Source organism: Gymnodraco acuticeps, unplaced genomic scaffold (genome assembly GCF_902827175.1).
Source record: "Gymnodraco acuticeps unplaced genomic scaffold, fGymAcu1.1, whole genome shotgun sequence".
Taxonomy (NCBI): Eukaryota; Metazoa; Chordata; class Actinopteri; order Perciformes; family Bathydraconidae; genus Gymnodraco; species Gymnodraco acuticeps.
In genome coordinates, this window is record NW_022989810.1 from 4717694 (window position 1) to 4738061 (window position 20368).

The following is a 20368-nucleotide window of genomic DNA, read 5'->3' on the forward strand; positions in this document are numbered from 1 at the left end:
TCCCGCTGTGATGCGGCGGTGAACGGAGTAAAACACACACTTCAAGTCCGATCATCACCCTTAGCTATTTTAATTACCTCTCAAACTACCTAAACTAGATATAAATATGTTTATTTTTACTGTTGGCCGGGTCACTCATTACTGGATCAGCTGCTGCATGAGACAGACACTGGCGCTGTCCGAAGAGAGGGAGGAAAAAGAGAGGCTCCGTGTATTTTATTATTATAATATATAGATTCGTTATTCATTTGTTTTAAAGCTCAATAAATAACAAAGAAGACCTTTGACCGGCACTTTTATAATTTTTTCGGAAGATTTAAACTTTAATACACGTTGACTGGCGAAAAACTCTGCCCGGTTCCCTCGGCCCCCACCGCCGAGAATAAACAGAAGGGGAACCATGACAACCATGCTTCCTCGCTGCTTTTGTGGAGGAAGTTACAGCGTCACGTACAGGCTCCTGCATGTACTGCAGCTTCTCCAGCGGTTGGAGCTAAACGGAGCGGTCTCGTGTGGACAGACACTATCCGGATGACTATTGTGTGTGGACGGAAGCTTTTTTGCGATTGCGTTAGCGTTAATCCTATGCGTTTAGCCTTTTTCGTCCTCATGTGGCTGGGGCATTCATTTCCTTATTTGTTTCCTCGCGTATCTGTCTCTCTCTCCACAAACTCTCACATGAAATGTGTTCTTTTGATGCAGCATGCATTAGCAGTCCTTTATCAGTCTGTAATGCGTGTTTCCAGTCGCAAAAACCTTTGACAGTAAAAGCCGCATCAGATGAAGATGTATTTACTTTAAACTGTCTACAGTGGAAACAAAAGGCTGCGTCTGCTTTTAACGAATATTCAAGCCATGGTCTGTTGCAAATGGTCACGCAAAAGTGCGCTTCTTTCCTGAAAACAATCTCCCTGGATAACGATCCAGTTTCACCTGGTTGGGTTTATTAACCCCAAGATCATCTGGGGCTGTTGGTCTTTGAGCGGTTGCTTTTCAGCCAATTTCTGATGTCCATTTTGTAATTCAAACAGAAATGGGAGTCTACACAGAATGCACAATAAACAAACAAATCCAGAAGGCAGCAGAGTGTGACGCTGTGATTGGTCTAAATGTGCGAATCACAAATCACAACAGACACATGCATTTATTTGACATAGCCTGCGATTTTTTGTTTTAGTTACTATCTGACATCAGATACATCGTAGCATAAAAGTTCACAGTTTATTTATAATTAAAAAAAAAGAAAAAAAAAAAAAAAAAAATGTTATAAATAATCCAAAACGTGTATATTGGGGGAGGGCAGGAATGTCAAATGGGAGGGCCTGGCCCTCCCACGGCGCCGGGCATGCACGCATACAAGGTCATCATCTTAACAGTTTTTTATTCTCATCGACTCATCCGTGAGCAGAGCATCAAGTTGGCATGTCTATTACAGCTGAATGCGGCGATTACTATTTTGTTCAGCAAAACGCCTCACAAACTTATTAAGATCAACAGCTGTAGTGCGTTTTGGTTCAATGCTGAGTACAGCCAAACTTGACATTCTCTTCTCTATCATTGTAGACCGCAACTACCTCATTCCTTCAGTGCTTGGGTCCGAAAGGCTTCTCGTTTTGCGCCGTCCCCCCGTTCAAGTGAATTCGCCACCAATCATATTTCCACTCTCGCGCCAGGACCGGGGGAGGGGTTACATGACGTGCATCTTGTGCTGCATTCACTTGCACTCGGACTTTAGAGACTTTCTCTCATAAATGTCCGATGAGCCACAACTTTTCTTTCAAAACAAAGATGCCAACTGGGGTGGCAGCTGGGGTGGCAAGGCTATTGTTTAGGGTGGCAGTTGCCACCCCATGCCACCCCGGTAGATCCGCCCCTGTGTATGCAGGCGTTTTTTGACTTCATACCTGTCTGCTATGCTGCTTGGGCAGTGCTCTGTCCTCGCCCAAGGGCATGGCATGGCATGATAGGATTTCAGGAGGTGAAGTCATTCCAATTAAATACTTTACGTTTTAGAAGAACAGTCAGGGTTAATTGAAAATGCCACGGCTGTTGTGTTTCTCTCTGAATTTGTGTAGTTGCAAGAGTCCTCTTGTGGGTGGTGTATCTCAGTGAAAGCTGAATGTTACAGAGATTATAATGACTCAGTGAGTCATCGCTGTCTGAAACTGGACTCTAAAGCTGTGGGAGAGTAGGCCCCCTCTTTCCTCAGCCACAAACACACCAAATAAGTTTACTACAACTCTTTATTTTGTGAAAGAAGCAGCTCCTGCAGGCATTTATTTTTTCTCTACTCAAAAAATAAGGAATGCAACAGACTCATTCTCTGCAGGCGGAGTTTTACGGGAGTACAAATAATACATCACCTGTCAGGGTGTGTGTATGTGAGAGGAGTCACCTGAAATGTGTGTGGGTATATGCTTTTAGAGGCTGATCAGGATGCCTATCTAAAAATAAAGCCCAGGCTCTTCAGGTTACGATGCAAATCCGCGCATACTCGCAGCCAGTCAGGAAAGCACGCAGTCCGGATCCTGTGTCAAGTTTTGTTGTTTGATAGCTGGTTGCCGTGGCAGCAGCAGCAGTAAGGCCACGAGACCTCAACCGTGGACAACCACATGGTATTTGCCTAACCTGTGGGCTGCGTTGCTACAGCAACAAAAGTCCAGCATGGCCACACCCATATGTGGTGTGCAGACGCTGACTCATCGAGCAAATATTGAAATTCTGTTTTTCCTTTTTTCTTTGATTTTAAATGTGACTTTGTTGCATTGTCTGGGACAAGTTTTCGTATTCACACAGATACTTCCTCTGTTGTGTTTGAATGAATGAGCCTGGCACCAGTCTGTGGCATACGTCTCTGTGTCTCTGTGTGGCACAAACAGGCTGGTCCCTGTTGGCACTGCTAGACCTGTTGCTCCAGCCATTTTATACCCTCCTCACTAACCACATGGCAGCTCCATTTTGTGAGACTCAACTTTCATTTAAGTATGCTGTCCAATCACAGGTACTTAAGAAATATAGATCACAAGTCTGCCTCTATGAAAATAAGGTTAATTTGATCTCTTAATAAAAGTCTCCAGGCTTAAAAAAACATTTCCGAACATGATTCATTCGATGCATTCCAGTCGTGTATTGTGTGTGAAATGTATGCTGTGCTGTGTTTGATGACTGCTGTCATATATGCCGGAACCAAAGACATTTTATGCAAATTAAATGGCAATAAAGTAAGGCAAGGCAAGGCAATTTTATTTATATATCACCTTTCAACACAAGGCAATTCAAAGTGCTTTACAAAAATGAAAGACATTAAGAAAATGGCATTTAAAAACACTCATTTAAAAGCAAAGATAATAAAACATGAATAACACAGGTATACGAATAAAAGTCACAGTGCAGTGTGAGATATGAATATATCAATTAAAAGCGGCGTCAAAAAGAAAAGTCTTCAGTCTGGATTTAAAAGTAGTAAGAGTTGCAGCAGACCTGCATGTTTGTGGTAGTTTGTTCCAGATAATCAAGTAATCTGAATCTAGAGCTGATATGAGTCTGAATCAAACAAATACAGTTAGTATCCAAAGTCGTTGGTGCGAAATGTATCCGTCTCCTGGACAGTCAATGGGATTGGATAATGAAATGAGTAACTGTTTATGAAAGTATTGACATTGTAGTGTTGAACAAAGAAAGTACAATATACTGTAAACATTTAATGGAAAACAGACAGGGATTGTACATTTATTTGTGTAAGAATTACATTAAACTAATCTCTTTATAGCTAAAATGAACACAAGGATGAATAATAACAGCATCTCATTCAATGCACATGTCATGCAAGTGTTGTATTAAGACTTGTTTAATGTTTCCTTTACATTGGTATGTGTGACGTAATGCTTCTTTGTTGACAATTGTCTCTTGATTATCTTGTCATGTTTGTCAAGACTCCTTTAGTCAAGGATAAGGAAGGGCCAACGGTGTTACTTTTGACATGACGTTCAACAAGTATTGAGAGGAGGATTATGTTTTTACATTTTAAGCTCCCATCGAATAAGTCTGAAGAAAGTGCTGCAGTTTATGGCTGTAACATTCCGTATTAACTTTATCTCTTTGTCGTACCCTTCAGGGTTATCAGCACTCATTGGAAAGAAGCCAGAACTGATACAAACTTGATGGTACTACCTGCGATCTCACGGCTCTTGAAATATGGTTGCACCGAGTGCATATTGAATGGAAATGTGCATTGCAGTTCTTTTGTGGGACTGTTTTCTTTGACTCTCTACAACTTTTTTCCAGTTCTACGATTGACTTACTTTTCTTTAACGACTAACAAAGAGTTTAATTGCTCGCTATAAACCAAGGAATAAGTATGCAAGATACAAAGCCAGAGTTGTTGTTGACTTTCTTTCCAATGCCTTGGTAGTGCCTTTTGCAGACCAGTTCTTTGTCTTCTGTCTTTCTCCATCTAGTTTTTTTTTCTTCCTTCATCTTAATCTATGTGCTGCAATTTGCGAGGTTTCAGGAACAATGTTTCCAGTGTGTATCTTGCAGTTAGCTGTTGTTGGAATAAAGTGTAGGATGTATGGGTCATGGTTCAGGGTATCCGGGGAACCAGAGAGGATGTGTCCAAGCTGGCAAGGCCCTCAGATTTATGGTGTAGATGTTCCTCTGCATTTATGGGCGACAGATGAAAAGATTCCCTTGTTCTTTTTCTCACAAACACCCTCCCTTACCCTGAATGTACCCCTCCACTCCCATTCCTTCTCTCTTTTAGACCCATCTTGCATGAAATGTTGTGGCACTAGATGGGCAGTGGGTCTCCACGAAGGTGTAGCAGTGTGGTCTTGGTGGTAAAAGCAGTAAGAAGGTGTTGCGTTTAGTTGGAGGCCTTTGCGTGATATGTCGGATCAAAGCAGCATGGACAGAGGGGATCCTCTTGGTGATCGGTTCTGGCTCAGCCCCAAGAAAGGTAAGTGGCAAACATAGATCGGCTATAATATGATTGAGGAAAAAGGAGGCAGGATGATTGTTGGCATTGGTTGGATGAACGTTTATGTCATGAAAAGGTGTGGCCACTTAGTAATTTTCATAATTTTAAATTCGGGGTTGCATGGATCCCTCTTTGCGAAATGTTAGTTACGTCTTTTCTTGTTCCTGAATGGTGTAATACATCTCATGCATGCTGATTCTGATCCCTGGCCACCATTTAGCTGAGCTGGCACTCACAGAAGAAAGAACAAGAGAGAGTCGAGGGCTGGTTTAGATTATCTGTCCAGATCTCACTGCTGGAACTTGTTTACAAGACAAAAGCATTTTTGTAGTCACAATCCCCACCAAAAGTTGAGTTATATTGCTCTAGTCAGAACTGCAAGAAACACACTCTGCTTTGTTCACTGTAGTTGGAATATACTTATTTTCAAATGTGCTGGAAAAAAGATGCCACATGTCAAAGTGAGAAATACTTTGGTGCCCTTTGCGTAGAACATTTGGACATTATCCAATGTAAGTGCTGTTGCTAGAGTTGGACATGGCAAATCTGTCACATCACTGCTCCGGCTTTCAGTCCGTCCTGGTTTACCCCCCATGAGTGGGAAGTCTGAGCGGCTGCAGGGGGCGTTGTAAGGCTGGACACAGAGACCCCACCACTAACCCATGACAGACAGCTTGTTGGAGAGAGTTAGACTGAAAGGGACTTGGCAGGCTTTTTGGGTGCTCCTGCTTATTTTTGGTCTGCGAAGTCGGTAAAGGAAGGCATAATCTGTGACTTCACTTCTTTCCACTCTGGAAAAGGAGAAGTCGGTTTGATTTGTGACTCGTGGAATTGAGAACACAAGCAGGGTCTTTACCTCAAGCACACATCAGTTTATAGATTTTCCGTGTGGATTTACATGTATACTGGCGACACAAAAACCCCAAATCCTCTCCTCACAGTAGGATATGCTACTTGTGACGTACTTATGGTTTTCATGTTGCTTGATTGTCCAAAAAAGTAGCGCTGACATTTTCTTTCACTTTTACAGAGGCTTTTTATATTATTTTATAAAACAAAGACTTCTTACTCCACCGTTACTTTTAACTAGCCTAGCTATTTATAGGTTTGTTTTGGCTAATCAGCAGGAACAGTTCCTATAGAGTCTTGATTGATTTCAGACCCTTACTTTGTCTATTGTTCTTGCTCCTTAGCTCTGAGCATGGCAAAGAATTTTCCTCCCGCTTCTGTAATTTGCCTCTTGGTTTTTACCGCAGTCTTTCAAGAACAGTTGATTATTTATTTTTGCAGCAGTGTGAGGAATGCCAAAGACACCGCTCAGTCTCCTACCCTGCTCACCAGCCCCTGACACAGTGCTTCTTTGTCTAAATCCATTCTGTGGTATAACACACTTCTGTGGTTTTGTGTTTAGTGGGATAGTATATAGAGTTTGTTATACTGGCATTCCCTTAAAGTATCTTTTAGTCCTTTTGGCTGTACATGTCATCAATGTGTAACCCCACTAGATCACCCCAATTACCATGAGAAGGGCCATGGAGCAGTTAGTGCCAGGGGTTAATCCTTGCAGCTTCGTCGGTCTTGAATTCCAAAGGCTGCTTTCTCTCCCTGTGTAAGCACTTATTGACACCGTTGTTCATGCTGTGTCATACAAATATCAGTCAAGGTTGTCTGAGGGTGGGATTAAGGCCTCACATGCTTTCAATCAGCATGGTACAATATTCAAGTCAACAAGTCAAGTTTATAAATAGCCCAAAATTGCAAACCTGACCCAGAGGGCTTTAGAATCTGTACAAAACGCCTTACCCTAAATATTTAGGACAACTGTAAATACAAAATCATTATGTGAAAATGATATTAGAAGATTAGACAAGTGCGGTAGATGGCCTGTTACAACCCGGCTCGTGGGCTGTAACATACGTAAAGCAGGGAGGCGAGGCGAGACGAGAGGTAAGAATAATATAGTTTATTAGTTTAAACTAGGGATGCACGATATTGGTTTTTTGAAACCGATACAGATAACTTCCTGCTTCTCAAGACCGATACCGATAACCGATAATAATATAATATATATATATATTAAATGTACCTGTAGTTTTTGCACACCTGGTGGTAAAAAAAAGACTAGTAGTGAGCAAATGACATGAGCATTACTACTATGAACAAAACAAAGCCAAGAACAGTTTTGACTGTGTGACCATATTTATTTTCCCAAATAAAGTTCTTGCCTTTTTCAAAAGCCTCGTCGATAGAAAAGCCCCGGTGCCTTTGCAGCTGGCTTTGGATTCGCCACTAGTTTAGCAGCGCAGGCGTCTTCGTACGCTTTTAACACACCATCGTAGCGATGGCGATGTTTCAGGTGACTAATCAGGTTGGAAGTATTATAGCTCGTTGCCTTTTTCCCTCCTCGTGGAACTTCTGCATTGCATTTGTTAATACAAATAGCAAGCGAACTATCTAACTCTGAAACTTTGAAATAGTCCCATACTACCGGCGACATGTTTGTTTACTGTCCTGGCTTCACGGCCGCACACCATTTACGTCACAGCCAGGCATGAGTTAGGGAGCGCTGGATTTGTGAAAAACTCCCCTCTTCCTAAACCACTAATACAAGGGTGCCCAACCTTTTTTGAACCGAGAGCTACTTTTAAAGTTGCCAGTCTGCCGAGATCTACCAGTCCAAATAGAGAGGCGTAGCCATTACTGACAGCCTACTACCAGGTAAATACACACTTCTACTTGTATAAAACTGACCTTTGTACGATGAATACTTCATAAAATACTGCAGATCCTTTATCTTACCTCTTTCTAATCTACACACATACAAGTATTTAACTGAAGTTACACAACAGTGTTGTTGATACAGAGTTGGAGTTTATTCACACGTCACATACTACAGTGGGTAAAGTTTTCAAGAAACATTGAACAGTGCTGCCACATATGACTCAGGAAAAAAGGAAAGACTCTGAACCCTTTCTTTGCCATTATATAAAAATAGTGTTGCTACAAAAGTATAAATTAGGCTTACTAATAAGACAACTCAGATCTGAAGCTACACAGGAATCTGCTGCCAAAGTGCAATAAAAAAGACAACATTAATAGAATCAACCCTTTTTTTTTTGCATTTTAGTAGAGTATACAAATAAATGCCTTTTTAAAATAGGATGCAAGCAACACTAGCTTCTTAACCGGAATTGATAGACTATAATCAATTTAAGTTTGCATTCTTATACCATTTTGTACAATAATTATAATGAATAAGTTCAAACAAACTAAAACTTACAGCTGATTAATAACAGTATCTAACTTGAGTTTTTATTATATCAAAAACCTGTTGAAATGCTACTGTTATTTTTACTGTCCCCAAAAGCGCGTCGGCAGCCTCCAGGAATGCTTCTTTCACAACTTCGCCGTCTTTGAAAGACTTCATGTGTTTTGCAAGAACGTGACTGACACGATAAGATGCTATGGTAGCAGCCTTGCTCTTGTTGTTGGGCCTGGTGAAAATGCACTACTGTGCATTTAGCTGTCCTTTCAGGCCCCTCCCCTTTTGGGAGCATAGGGCAGAATTAGGAGGGAATTCCGTCTCGTAGCGTTTATGCACTGTTTTGAAATGCCGCTCCTAAATTACCCTTCTTCAATAAAGCCACGCTCACATTGCGGATGAGACAGATGGACTTTGAATTGGAATAGATACAAAAATAATCATCCTCCCACTCGGAGTGAAAATCATATATGTTGCTGGGCTTTTTTGCTTCTGCCATAATTGCGGTCTTGTGTGTGTGCGGACTGTCACTCCTGTTGACATGGACAACGTCAGCTAAATAGTGCCCACTGTCCACCAGCCACGCCCCGACACATGGGGTCACGCCGTCCAATCACAAAGCCTTGATGCGTTCAAGTGCATTATTCGGGCACAGGAAGATTATGTTACAGGACATTAACGATAAAACTGAATATTGTTGTTCTATTTTTAGACACATCTCGCGATCGACTGGGAATCTCCCCGCGATCGACTCGATCGCGGGGAGAGAGAGAAACGTAACCGGCTGGGCTCCTCCTATATCCTGTTTCAACAGGTGTAGCTCATCCGGCAGGTGCGTCTCATCAAACAGCTGCAGCTGGAACCTGCAATCACACACAAAACACACACACAACCAGACGGCACCCCATGCGGTGTGGAGGGGTCGTCACAATAGCAATGCTAGCAGCTCTGCTCGTGTGAATGATTTAGTGTGTCAGCAGGAGGGAAATGTTTTACGAGCCGCAAACCAACGCTATGTTGGCAATAGATGAAATGTCCTGGTATCACCAATGTCAAAATCAGCCAAAATATTTTTCATATAAGGACCATGAATTTCTGTTCAAAATCAAGCACATTTTTGTTGACATATTTCAGTTTGGACCAAAATTGCCAATTTCGGGGCCGATCGCCGGAATCAGTATCGGCCGATACCGATCGCCGATCCGATTGAGTGGGCGGGGCCTAAATGGAAGATTTAAACATCACTTTAAATTTTCCATTTAAAGTGATGTTTAAAACTCAGTTAATGGGGCTCACTCATGTTTCAACTTTTGTTTTAATAACTTGAGACTGAAACATGCACACAGTGCATGTTTATTTATGTAAATGCAGGTTTTCCATAGTGGTCCTTCAGCAGGGTGTCTGCGGGGTCTTAAAAAGTATTACAAGTTGATCAATCAATTTAGCAAAAATTAAGGCTATTAAAAGTATTAAACGGCATTTTCCAAGGTATTACATTTTGTAGCTTGTTTTCAATAAGTATATAAATTGTCCAAAGAGGTCGTATTCTACAGTTAGCCTGAATGTAATCATTGCGTAGGTGTAGTGTGATTCTGTGTAGTTTATTTATGGCATCCCGTTGGGTTGGACATCATCTGAACAGGACATCGCACGCTCACTGCTTGATAGCGCGCAAAGCTCCGTTTACGCCGGTTGTTAAACATCATCGTTATGGGGAAATGCAAGTCTGCGTCCAAATGGTTGGAAGATAAGGAGGAAGGACAATCAATACTGTGTATAGTAAATGTGAGGTCAAATGTGTCGCCAATGTAACCGGTTAAAACTCAAAGTGTCGATGAGGTCTTAAAATGTATGGAAAGGGTCTTAAAAAAGGTCTTAAAAGGTCTTACATTTGACTTCAGGATTCCTGCATATATCCTGTTCAGTCAATGAAGCCTTTTCTCTCCTATTTTAATCTATGAGTTTGTATTGCACCAGTTAACTAATTAATCATTCATCTATTAAAATGGACTACTTGGAAAACTATAATTACTGTGGTTGCAGCCCCACCTCCATATGAAGCTTTTTACAACTCTCGAACTTTAGCATGTTCCCAGGTTGGAAGTGTTTGTGATCTAACATGCATAGCTCTGTCAGTGGGCACAGCTGTCCTTGCGGAGCGGTCACTCACCAATTGAACCATCTCCTCAAATGAAAATGAGCATCTTGTTGTTGATAAAGTCGGGGCTCTCATGCTTTGCAGAATGATTTGTCTTAGGTACAAAAGTGCAAGTCATGATTGTGGCTAGACTAAGGGCCAGCCTTTCTCTTTGCCTTCAGATTAAGATCTCAAAATCACATCACAAAGAAAATATTGTATTTATACTACGTTTCAACTGTTGGAACTGCGGCAAAAACTTAAAATATGACACTGACATGTCTGTAGTTTCAACATAGATTTGTCTTCACACTTACTTCTTGTAATGTTCAGATAAATAAGTGGGTAAGGAAGGCTCCTCTGACCTTTGCTTTCTCTGGAAGTGTGTATAGTGGCTTGGATCTGATATCAGAATGGGGGCACGTGTGCCAGGCCAAGAGATCCCGGAGCAGCCTTTTACAGTGGGCCAGTCGCCAGCCACCATCAGCTGGTGGTGACAAGTCTATTCTGGGACCTGCGGAGGTCTGAAACACTGAAGCAGAAGTGGACTCATAACCAGGAAACTATTCAGATACACTCCCCTTAAGTCATATTACTCCTTTATCTGCTTCAATCAATCAAATCATGTTTCCATTTCCAGCTTTCTGAACATTAGACTTCATTACTTCTATAGTAAGTGCTCCCTTCTGAGAGTTTATTTCTGAGTATTAGGTATGTTTCTAATGCCTCCTCAAACCTTGAACAGCTTTTGTAACCACTGAGTCACTGTGAAAAGCAGGGTTATAGTATAGTATTCGTTTATTAGTCCCCAAGGGGAAAATGGGTTGTAGCACTTCACAGCCCGATGGCAATAGAGTATATCTCTTGAAGCGGGCATATTTCATATTTGGATGGTTGAAAAGGGACTGGGCCTGAAGCAAGAATAAGGGTCACTGTGGGAAGTTTGTGGTTCACTGAACACTTTGTGCATAAACAGTGCATGAAATCACACTGATATGGGGCCAAGAGACCAAAGCACCAAACATGGCGATGCCAATTACCTCGAATGAGATAGCTCCTAAGTAGTAATTTTAACACATTATTGACTGGTGTATACAGTAATTGGTGCTGTAATGAAATGTATTGATATTTTTTCAGTTTTCAAAAGTTTATGATAGTTGGTTTAACATGTCCTCTTAGCTGACAACTACACATTCAATAATGTAACAGTTCCTCAAAAACAGTTTGTACGAAATGCTCACATGCTTGGGCAACAAAACAGCCTAGTAAGGTTTAGGAATAGAGTCTGGTTTGGGTTACACAAACAATGTTTTTCATGTAACAAAGTCAATATAAAAAAGGAAAACTCAACAACGTTTGGTTTTACACAGGAATTTAACCCAAGAGACTGTTTTTAGTGTCTGTGATTTGTTTTATCCATGCATCTCCCCCAACCTCATTTCTACTCAGACTTTATAAGATAAGGTAAGACACACCTACTATTGATCAACGTAGGGACATCTGGTGTCAAAGCATCAATAGGAAAAACATGTGCCATTATTCATATGTCACCACACTTCCTTAGAGGCAGCGCTCATACTGTAGGTACAGTATCATATTTGACAGTGAATGTGAACAATGTGCTTACATGCACTTCCCTAGGCCCATGCTTGCAGATTCACACATCCAAACCAGTTCAAACCAGTTGCCAATACCACTCCCATCACTGTCAGGCAAACTGCAGCATATCAAAGATAAAACATAAAACATTTGTTTTCGAAATACATAGGAATGGCTTTCTTGTACAATGAATCATCCTGAATCAGGATTTATTTCCTCTTTCACTTAGAACCGCTCCCAGCCTTCATTCTGAATCATTAACCAGTAAGGGATGGTTTCTAGCATTTCTACTATAGGTAGAGTACAGACATGCCCTAGGCCTAGGCCCTAGGGCATCACCTCGTAGTCTGACTTGAGATGTCAAAGACCTGATTTGTGGCAGTAATTGTTTTCATGACAGCATTGGTAAATACAAATGCCAACAACTATTTTTAACATCTTCCTTTTAAAGGTGGGGTAGGTCATTTTGGAGAAACCAGCTCGAGTGCGCTAGAATTTTAAAATACACAGCCGGAAAAAATCTGCCACTTTCTTACAGAGCCCCTCCTCCAACACACACGAACGCGCACATGACCAATGAGGGCACGAGATAAGTTTGTGTACAGATGGAAGGCTGACAGGCAGGTAGGCCATCCAGTTATTTTAGCCGTACCGGCTCAGATGATTGGTCGTGCTTTTTACAGTACTACGGCTTCCACAGATGACATTTTTTAATGGATTTTTTGTCAAAGCACTTAAGATATTCATTGCTATCGGGATGTTAAGAGCATTATAACAAAAAGTGTAACTTGAGCCGGTTTCTCAAACTTACCTACCCCACCTTTAAATGTTTGTCTGTGGTTTTAATCACACATTTATGTTAGTATGCTGTTAGGTTCTTTTGGAATTTTCTTGATTGTTTATTTAACTTTGATAATGTGCAAATTTATTTTTAATATAGCAGTGTCTTTGCAAATACTCTTCTGAAAAAGGGCAGTGTAGTCCAGCTGTCCAGGATAACAGATTTATAGCCTTCTGCTCTGCTTCAGCAGTGAAAGCAGATATGTTCCCTAGTCATAACTGGCTCCCTCCAGTTGACTGTTACCATGGCAAATAAAATAAAAACAGTTTTCCCACAGTGTTTGGATGTGTAATAGTTTGTGTGGTTTCAAACAGCAGGAGGAAAGCATCATTTCATTGCCACTATAATTTCGCAACTAGTCCACTGTGTTCCAGCACGGTACCGTGTGCTTCTACTACTTTTCAATAAATCCTTTTTTTTTATTGTATGGGATACTCTGCTGTATCCAACAATGGTCAGCTTTCTTTCCAGTATGACTTGGTCATGAGAGGACACTCACTGACACAGAGAGACAAACTGGAGACAGATGTACAGAAGTGATCTAGGGATAGACATCTGATCTCATGTTACTGAGAGCGAGGAAAAGGTTAGCTATAATGCTCAGTTCTTTATATAGTTGTGCAAGACAGACTCTTGGTTGCAAGCTAAATCAAGCCCGAATGGTAGCGGTCTGAAGCAGCAACACAACGTTAGGGTGCTTTACAGCCTGTTGCATCACTTTAATGAGCTACAATGGGAAACACTAATGAGTCAATGTAATTTCCTTCATTGGGTGACTTGGTTACCCTCCAACAAACACAGACATTAATCAAAGATAACTGTATGTGTCTCTGCCTCGGTTCGACTTATTTGGCATATCAAACCACCAATGTGTGAGAGTTCTTGTCCTTTAAAACAATGAATTCTATACTTTCCCTTCAAATATAACCCTTTCCCATCCAAAAGACTGACATTTTATCTGAATGCACACCTAGAGTAACCCCCCCCCCCCCAGTGATACTTGATCAGGAAATGTGTAAAACTAGATACCTTGTACTAGATAAAATAACAAAGATCCCTAAGGCAGGATAGATGTACTGTATGCCAACTGGTTGACTCTCCTTATGCTAAACTAATCCCTGTTTAGAACAGCCCATTAGCTGAGCCGGTGTGTGTGTGGTGGTGTGTGGTGTGTGTGTGTGTGTGTGTGTGTGTGTGTGTGTGTGTGTGTGTGTGTGTGTGTGTGTGTGTGTGTGTGTGTGTGTGTGTGTGTGTGTGTGTGTGTGTGTGTGTGTGTGTGTGTGTGTGTGTGTGTGTGTGTGTGTGTGTGTGTGTGTGTGTGTGTGTGTGTGTGTGTGTGTGTGTGTGTGTGTGTTGTGTGTGTGTGTGTGTGTGTGTGTGTGTGTGTGTGTGTGTGTGTGTGTCACGCCAAAGGGTGTGTGTCAGCCAGTCGCAGTTTGCGTAGGTGTGTGTGTACATTATAGGAGGCATGTGCTTTCGTGTGTGGGTGGGCGTCTCTGTGAAAGACTCAGAGCTACAGAAGATGTGCTCAAACACACTCTATAGGTGTGTGGCTCGATTCATTTCTTTATTTTAATCGATTAATCTTATACGTTTTTTTTTTCTTTGCTGTCCTACTTCCTGCTCTACTATTTACTTAAGTGAGACTTTTTTTCCATGCCATTTTTTCCCTAAGAAATACAGAGAGAAGGTAGGAGGAGCCGACTGAGAAGTGTGCTTCACTCTCTTTCTCTCTCACGCAACTCTCACACACGCTGCCTCTCTTCCATTCTGTCATTGCCATCTCGGCAGTACGGAGACTGTTCATTCCCAGCCTCGCTGAATGCAGGGGGGGACAGCACACTTTTGACTTTGTTTAAGTCAGATTTCGCATTGGAATACTCTTTTTCTTCACGATACCCAAGGGATCAGCAAGAACAAGAGGTAAAGAAAGTAAGAAAAAAAAGGATTTCTACTTCTATTTTTTTTATAATTGAATTGAGAAGCACGTGACAGCCGGTTTTGCCACTGGATTCTTTCACACAAGACGTGAGATTGTCTTTTTTAACTTCCTTTTCATATTGTACTTTTCACTTTTACTTTGAGAGAGCATACTGACACTAAAGCACAATGGTTGCTGGAATGTTGATGCCCTTAAGGGACCTGAGGGCCATCTATGAGTTGCTGTTTAAAGATGGTGTCATGGTGGCCAAGAAGGACAAGAGGCCTCAGATCAAACACCCCGAGATTGAAAGTGTTAGTAACCTACAAGTCATGCGTGCCATGGTGTCTCTTAAGTCTCGGGGCTATGTGAAGGAGACATTTGCCTGGAGACATTTCTACTGGTACCTGACCAATGAGGGCATTGTTTACCTGCGTGACTACCTCCGCCTGCCCTCTGAGATTGTTCCTGCATCCCTGCAGAGGACCAGGAAGCCGGCTGCCACCATGACCTTTGCTCAACAGGCTGCACGGGTCCAAACTGTAGAAGGTCCTACATCTTATGTCCCTAAGCCTGGACGCAGGGGTGAAGAAGAGAGCCAAGAGTCTCATGCTGAGCGTCAAGGCTACCGCCATAGGATGATGGGTCCTGGAGAAAAAGAAACCTACTCTGATAGGACCCCCAGGTTTAGGGGTCGTCCACTGGCTGCAGAACCAGTCAGTCCTAAAGCATCATGGGAAGTGGAGGACCAGCCTCAGCCTCTGTATAGAAGGGGGGGCGGCTTCAGAAATGAGGAAGCAGTGATGGAGGAGAGCAGGGTAAAAAGAGTCTCTCGTCAACAAGCTGATGTGAGCATTGAGAAAGTTGCAACAACACCACAGGAGAAAAAAGTGCCTGAAAAGATAATGGCACCAATGTCCGTCCAGAATCAAAGAGCAGTTTTGAAACATGTTGAGACCACTGTGCAATCAGCAGCCTTCAAACCAGCCCTACCATTATCTGTGGCTGCTGTCGCTGTGGCTACAGGTGCTGCAACATCAAAGCTTCCAGCTGAATCCTCTACTCCCAAAACAAATAAAGAGATGATTGCAGATGAAAAAGCTTCCACGAAGACAAGTCAAATGGTGACAAGCAGTTGGGCTATCACAACACTTGAGGAAACAGAGGTCAAAGAGGAGAAGACAAAAAGGGTGGTTGTGGAACCAATTCAATCTGCACAGGTAAAGCCCAAAGTTGAAATGGCAATGGATGAAGTAGAGCCCCAAGCAGTTCTTACAATGGTTGACGCTAAGAAAACCACCAGTTTTCTCACTGAAACTGCTCCTCCTTTCATCACAAAACCTGACAATAAAGATGTCAAAGAAAAGAAGACCAAAAATGTGTTTGTGGAACCAGCTAAACCTGCAGATGTCAAGGCAACACCTGAAAAAGCAAGTGATGACAAAAAGGCCCAGGTAGTTATCACAACGTCTGCTGCTCAGGAAACCTCTAAGCTCACCCCTGTCAATATAGATGTCAAGAAAGAAAAGCCTAAGGGAGAAAAGGTTGATAAGGAACCAATCAAGCCTACAGAAGTGACCCCAGTTGAATGCAAAATAGATCAAGAGAAGGCCAAGATAACTGCCAAAGTGACAGTCACTCAGGAGACCACCAAACCCCCACCGGACAGTACGGCCAATGAGCCAGTGTTGTCCACTGATGCAGTGAAGGAGATCTCTAAAGTTAAAGTGGTACAGGAGCCCATTGATACTAAAGTGACCAAGACTGATGAGTCACACCAGCAAACTACTATTGTGACAAAGTCAATACATGAGGTTAAAACTACCATTACTACAACACATCTCTTTGAAACTACTGCCAGCTCTCAAGCTACAAAACCTCTCAAGGGGAATGCTACAGTAACTGAGATTATCACAAAAGAGAAACACACAGATGTGAAAGAGACTCCTCAGGTCAAGAAAGATGTAAAATTAGTGGCAGAAGAAGTACTTAAAGTCTCCGCACCGGGGGTCACATTAGGAGAAAAAGTCTCCTGTTCACCTCAGCTCAGTCAAAATGTTGCCCCCATGCAAGTGGCAATAGAAACACAGCAGGCTGTTGAAGGGAGCTCTAAATCAAAAAGAAAGAAAAAGAAATCTCCAGGTGAGAAATCCAAGAGTTTCGATGCTGAGGAGCTTCCTGACTCAAAGGGGGGAAAGGAGAAAACCCCTGAGGGGGTCGCTAAAAATACCCTTAAACCCGAAACAGTGATGACCTCAGAGACACTGACCGTGTGTACCAGCATCAAGACTGAGGGACCTATAGGGGGAAATAATACTCAGGCTAAAATAGATGTTAATGGGGGGGAAATAAAGGAAGTCCCTAAACAACTTAATGAGAAGCCACTAATGGAAGTCCCTAAACAAACTGAAGCAGCATTACTGCCAGTAGATAGGGTCCCAGCAGTGCCCCCAGTGGAGCTTTCAGTCGATGCACAACAGAAAGAGAAGGTGGAGAAAAGCAGTGTCAGCAAAATAACACATGAATCATTATACTCCAAGGACAAGGCAAATACCAACTTGCCTCATATGGAGCCAGTGAAAACGGAGGAAATAACTGTCACTAAAGTAGAAACGGTGTCTGTGCAGAAAAACCCCCAAATAGAGCTTATACAAGCAAGTCATAACTCTGCACCAGAATCTCAAAAACTCACAGTTGAGACTAAATCCCTAATTGCCAAAGAAAAAGCTGCAGAGGAGTCTTCAAAGGGAAAGAAGAAAGGGAGAGGGAAAAAGCAGGCTCAGGCGACATTATCAGACACCTCAAACACAAAACAGGCCTCTTTGCCTGAAGCAGAACCTTTGCTGTCCACTGACAATACATCATTGCCCAAGGCCACAGTTAAAGTCAGCCGTGTCACGACCTCCGAACTGACAGAACTGAATGTTTCTCCAAAGATGGCTCCTGAAAGAATGTGCAGTGAGGAAACCAGGCGGACAGCAGCTGTGCTGTGTGAGGCCCCGGCAGACAAAGAGGAGGTGGAGCCAGCCCCGCTCTTTGCAGAAAAAGTCAAGCGGGAGGTTCCGAAACCAAAAACATCCTCCACTGCGAGGGAAGCACCCGCAGCCGGAGAATTAGCGTCAGCAGCACCAGCAGTAACAGCACAGGCAGCTGTAGCTCCGACACAGACCAGCCCCCTCCACAAGCAAGAGGAGCCTCCCATAGTTTCACAACATTCAGCCAGTAAGGCAGCAGAGCGCTGCACAGAGAAAAGGCTCTCTGCTTCTCAGGCCTTAAAGCAGGAGGAAGAGAAGAAGAGTGACTCGAAGAAGGACACACCCTCTGCCATTGCCACATCCGCCTCTGCCCAAACTGACCAGCTTCACCTGGGGGACACCTGCGAGTCTGAAAATCCCGAAACAGAAGAGGCCGACATGAAGAGGAAAATTGTAGTAGTTGAGGAGATAGTCGAGGTGAAACATGTTGTTAGTCCTGAGGCAAGCGGGCATCAATCACCACCTCCAACTGAACAACCTGTGGAGGGAGGGGAGGAACTGGACCTGGATGTTCTGGAAGCAATCGCCATCAAGCGGTCACTTTTGGCAGGGTCACCGGGAGCCTCATCTGATGAAGAATGGGACCACGCGTTGGACGAGCCAGAGGAGAAGACATGGCCTCAATTCATTGAAGGTTTGTTTGAATCTCTGCCAATTAACCTTCTTCCTATCTACTATCGTTGTGCATGTGATGTAATTGCAGCTGGATTTAGGTACCCACCTTTCTTTCTTTTTGAAGCATGGGAGGTACTGGGTAGGGTTTTTCTTTTGATGAACCTCCACATTGTCATGCACTTAAAGTAATCCTTACTAAGAAGAACACTCCCATACTGCAATTGTCTGTCTCTGGCTTCTCTTTCAAAGTATTATTTAGGGTGATTTGATTACAGTTTGTGGCTTAAAGTGACATATTATATAGCCCAGCCTCTCCTTGTGATCTGGACGAGAGACAGTCTCTCTTTAGGAATAGTTTCAGTGAGCTGGTGAGAGTCAGTTGAGATGAGGCTGATTTAATTATCCCTGCGTTAAAATAGATTAGTGTCAGTAACACAGTACACAGTACACCCTGTATTGTATTCAAGACAAAATACAATAAAGTAGTACTTGAATGATAACACTATGCTACATTTACACTTTACACCTTTGATTAACCACACTGTTTACATGCATGTGGCAATGATGATTTTATCAAACAAACCCAACAATCACGCTTTCTTTGGATGGGGAATTCCATTGTTTGGTGATACATTGAAATATGCACATGTGTCAGTGAGAACATGTAATCTCTGGGGCTATCTGATTGTTTGCCAGATGAGATTATGCAGACATTCAGTCATTCCAACAAGGTGGGGCTCTTTGCTGAGATCCAGCCTTGCCTGTTCCCCACAGGGGAGGTGTGGTGCTTTTGGGAGCATTTCTCCTCTTTGCTCCAGTAAGACTGTTATTGGATCTGTTTTCTCAGTTCTCTTTTCAGCATGTCTTGAAATAAGCATGCCCCCTTGCATACCTTTATGTAATGGTATGTGGTAAAGATGTGGGAGTGTGCAACGTGATAACACTACCATATGTTGGCCTCTTTTGCTGGATTTGGAAAAAGCGGAAAAATACCAGTTTGACTTTGAAGCTGTGGTGTATTACTGCTGAAGTGAAACTGATGAAGCACATTCATGTGACTCTGGATTGGGCATGATTTCTGATTTCACAATATTTCACGTGTTATTTTTGACAAACATTTGAAGCCATCATAGGGTGTGTGTAAGGACTTCACATGGGCGTTGTCTTTTGTGGGTGTGAGCCACGGACAAAGAGTCAGGAAGTTGGAATAGTGTGCTCACTGCTCACAGGGTGTTTGTTTGGTTCCACACGTGATACCAGATCTGGATTCAATTATCCGCCTGGATCTTTTATTCAATCTGTGGTACTCATCTGGATAATAAGTCCCCTTTGAGCTATGATAAAACGTTATTTATGACTCACATATATAGTATATAACACAACGCAACTCAACATTAACAGATGTTTGATAAAATTAATTGCATTAACTCTTAAACAAAATGAACCCTAGCACTGATAATTGGATTAGTCATGACAATGATCAATGATTTTTGCTTGAGTTCTGTGACATCATCAGATATGGACTAAGCAGTGCCAGTTTATCAGATGACCACAGTGTTTAGTGACCCACTGCTGACATCTGCTGTCCATTACCAACCATTGTCATGTGTCATATAGACCAAATGCTACACATATAGCCATAGCAGAATATTGTATCTTGTGTATTGGACAACCTTTTTGTTTTCTCTTTTTTCTTTGTCAAGCAGGTTTAGTGCAATGTTGCCAAAGCATTTTCTTTCAGATTTGACCCCAAATATGTTGATTTATAGAGATATAACTTATAGTGCTGTTTTCCTAGAGTATGGCATTCTTGGTATGTTAGCTAATATTTAGCTGTCAGCAGACCCGGTTACACCCTAGTATATAGTGTCAGTAAGGTATGTCTGCTTTTGTCTTTCCACACTTTCTCCCCTTTATTGAATCAGCAAAACCAGGAAAGAGCCAAATATTTCCAAAAAGTGACTTATGCCACAATAATGT

General features: G+C 42.3%; 1 protein-coding gene across 14 annotated transcripts in view; it reads left to right on the forward strand.

Moving 5' to 3' along the window:
- Window positions 1–20368, forward strand: part of LOC117554912 (plectin-like) — a 157439-nt gene that overhangs the window by 69917 nt on the left and 67154 nt on the right. For 6 of the 14 annotated variants that reach the window (XM_034229510.1, XM_034229523.1, XM_034229514.1 and 3 more), the window contains exon 1: window positions 14574–18407. The exons of 7 other annotated variants lie outside the window; for them this stretch is intronic. In XM_034229510.1, the coding sequence (XP_034085401.1) occupies window positions 14927–18407 (3481 nt within the window). In that variant the 5' untranslated portion in view covers window positions 14574–14926. Of the gene's footprint in view, window positions 1–14573; window positions 18408–20368 lie in introns of those variants that run through there. One more of the 14 variants, XM_034229565.1, reaches the window with a different exon arrangement.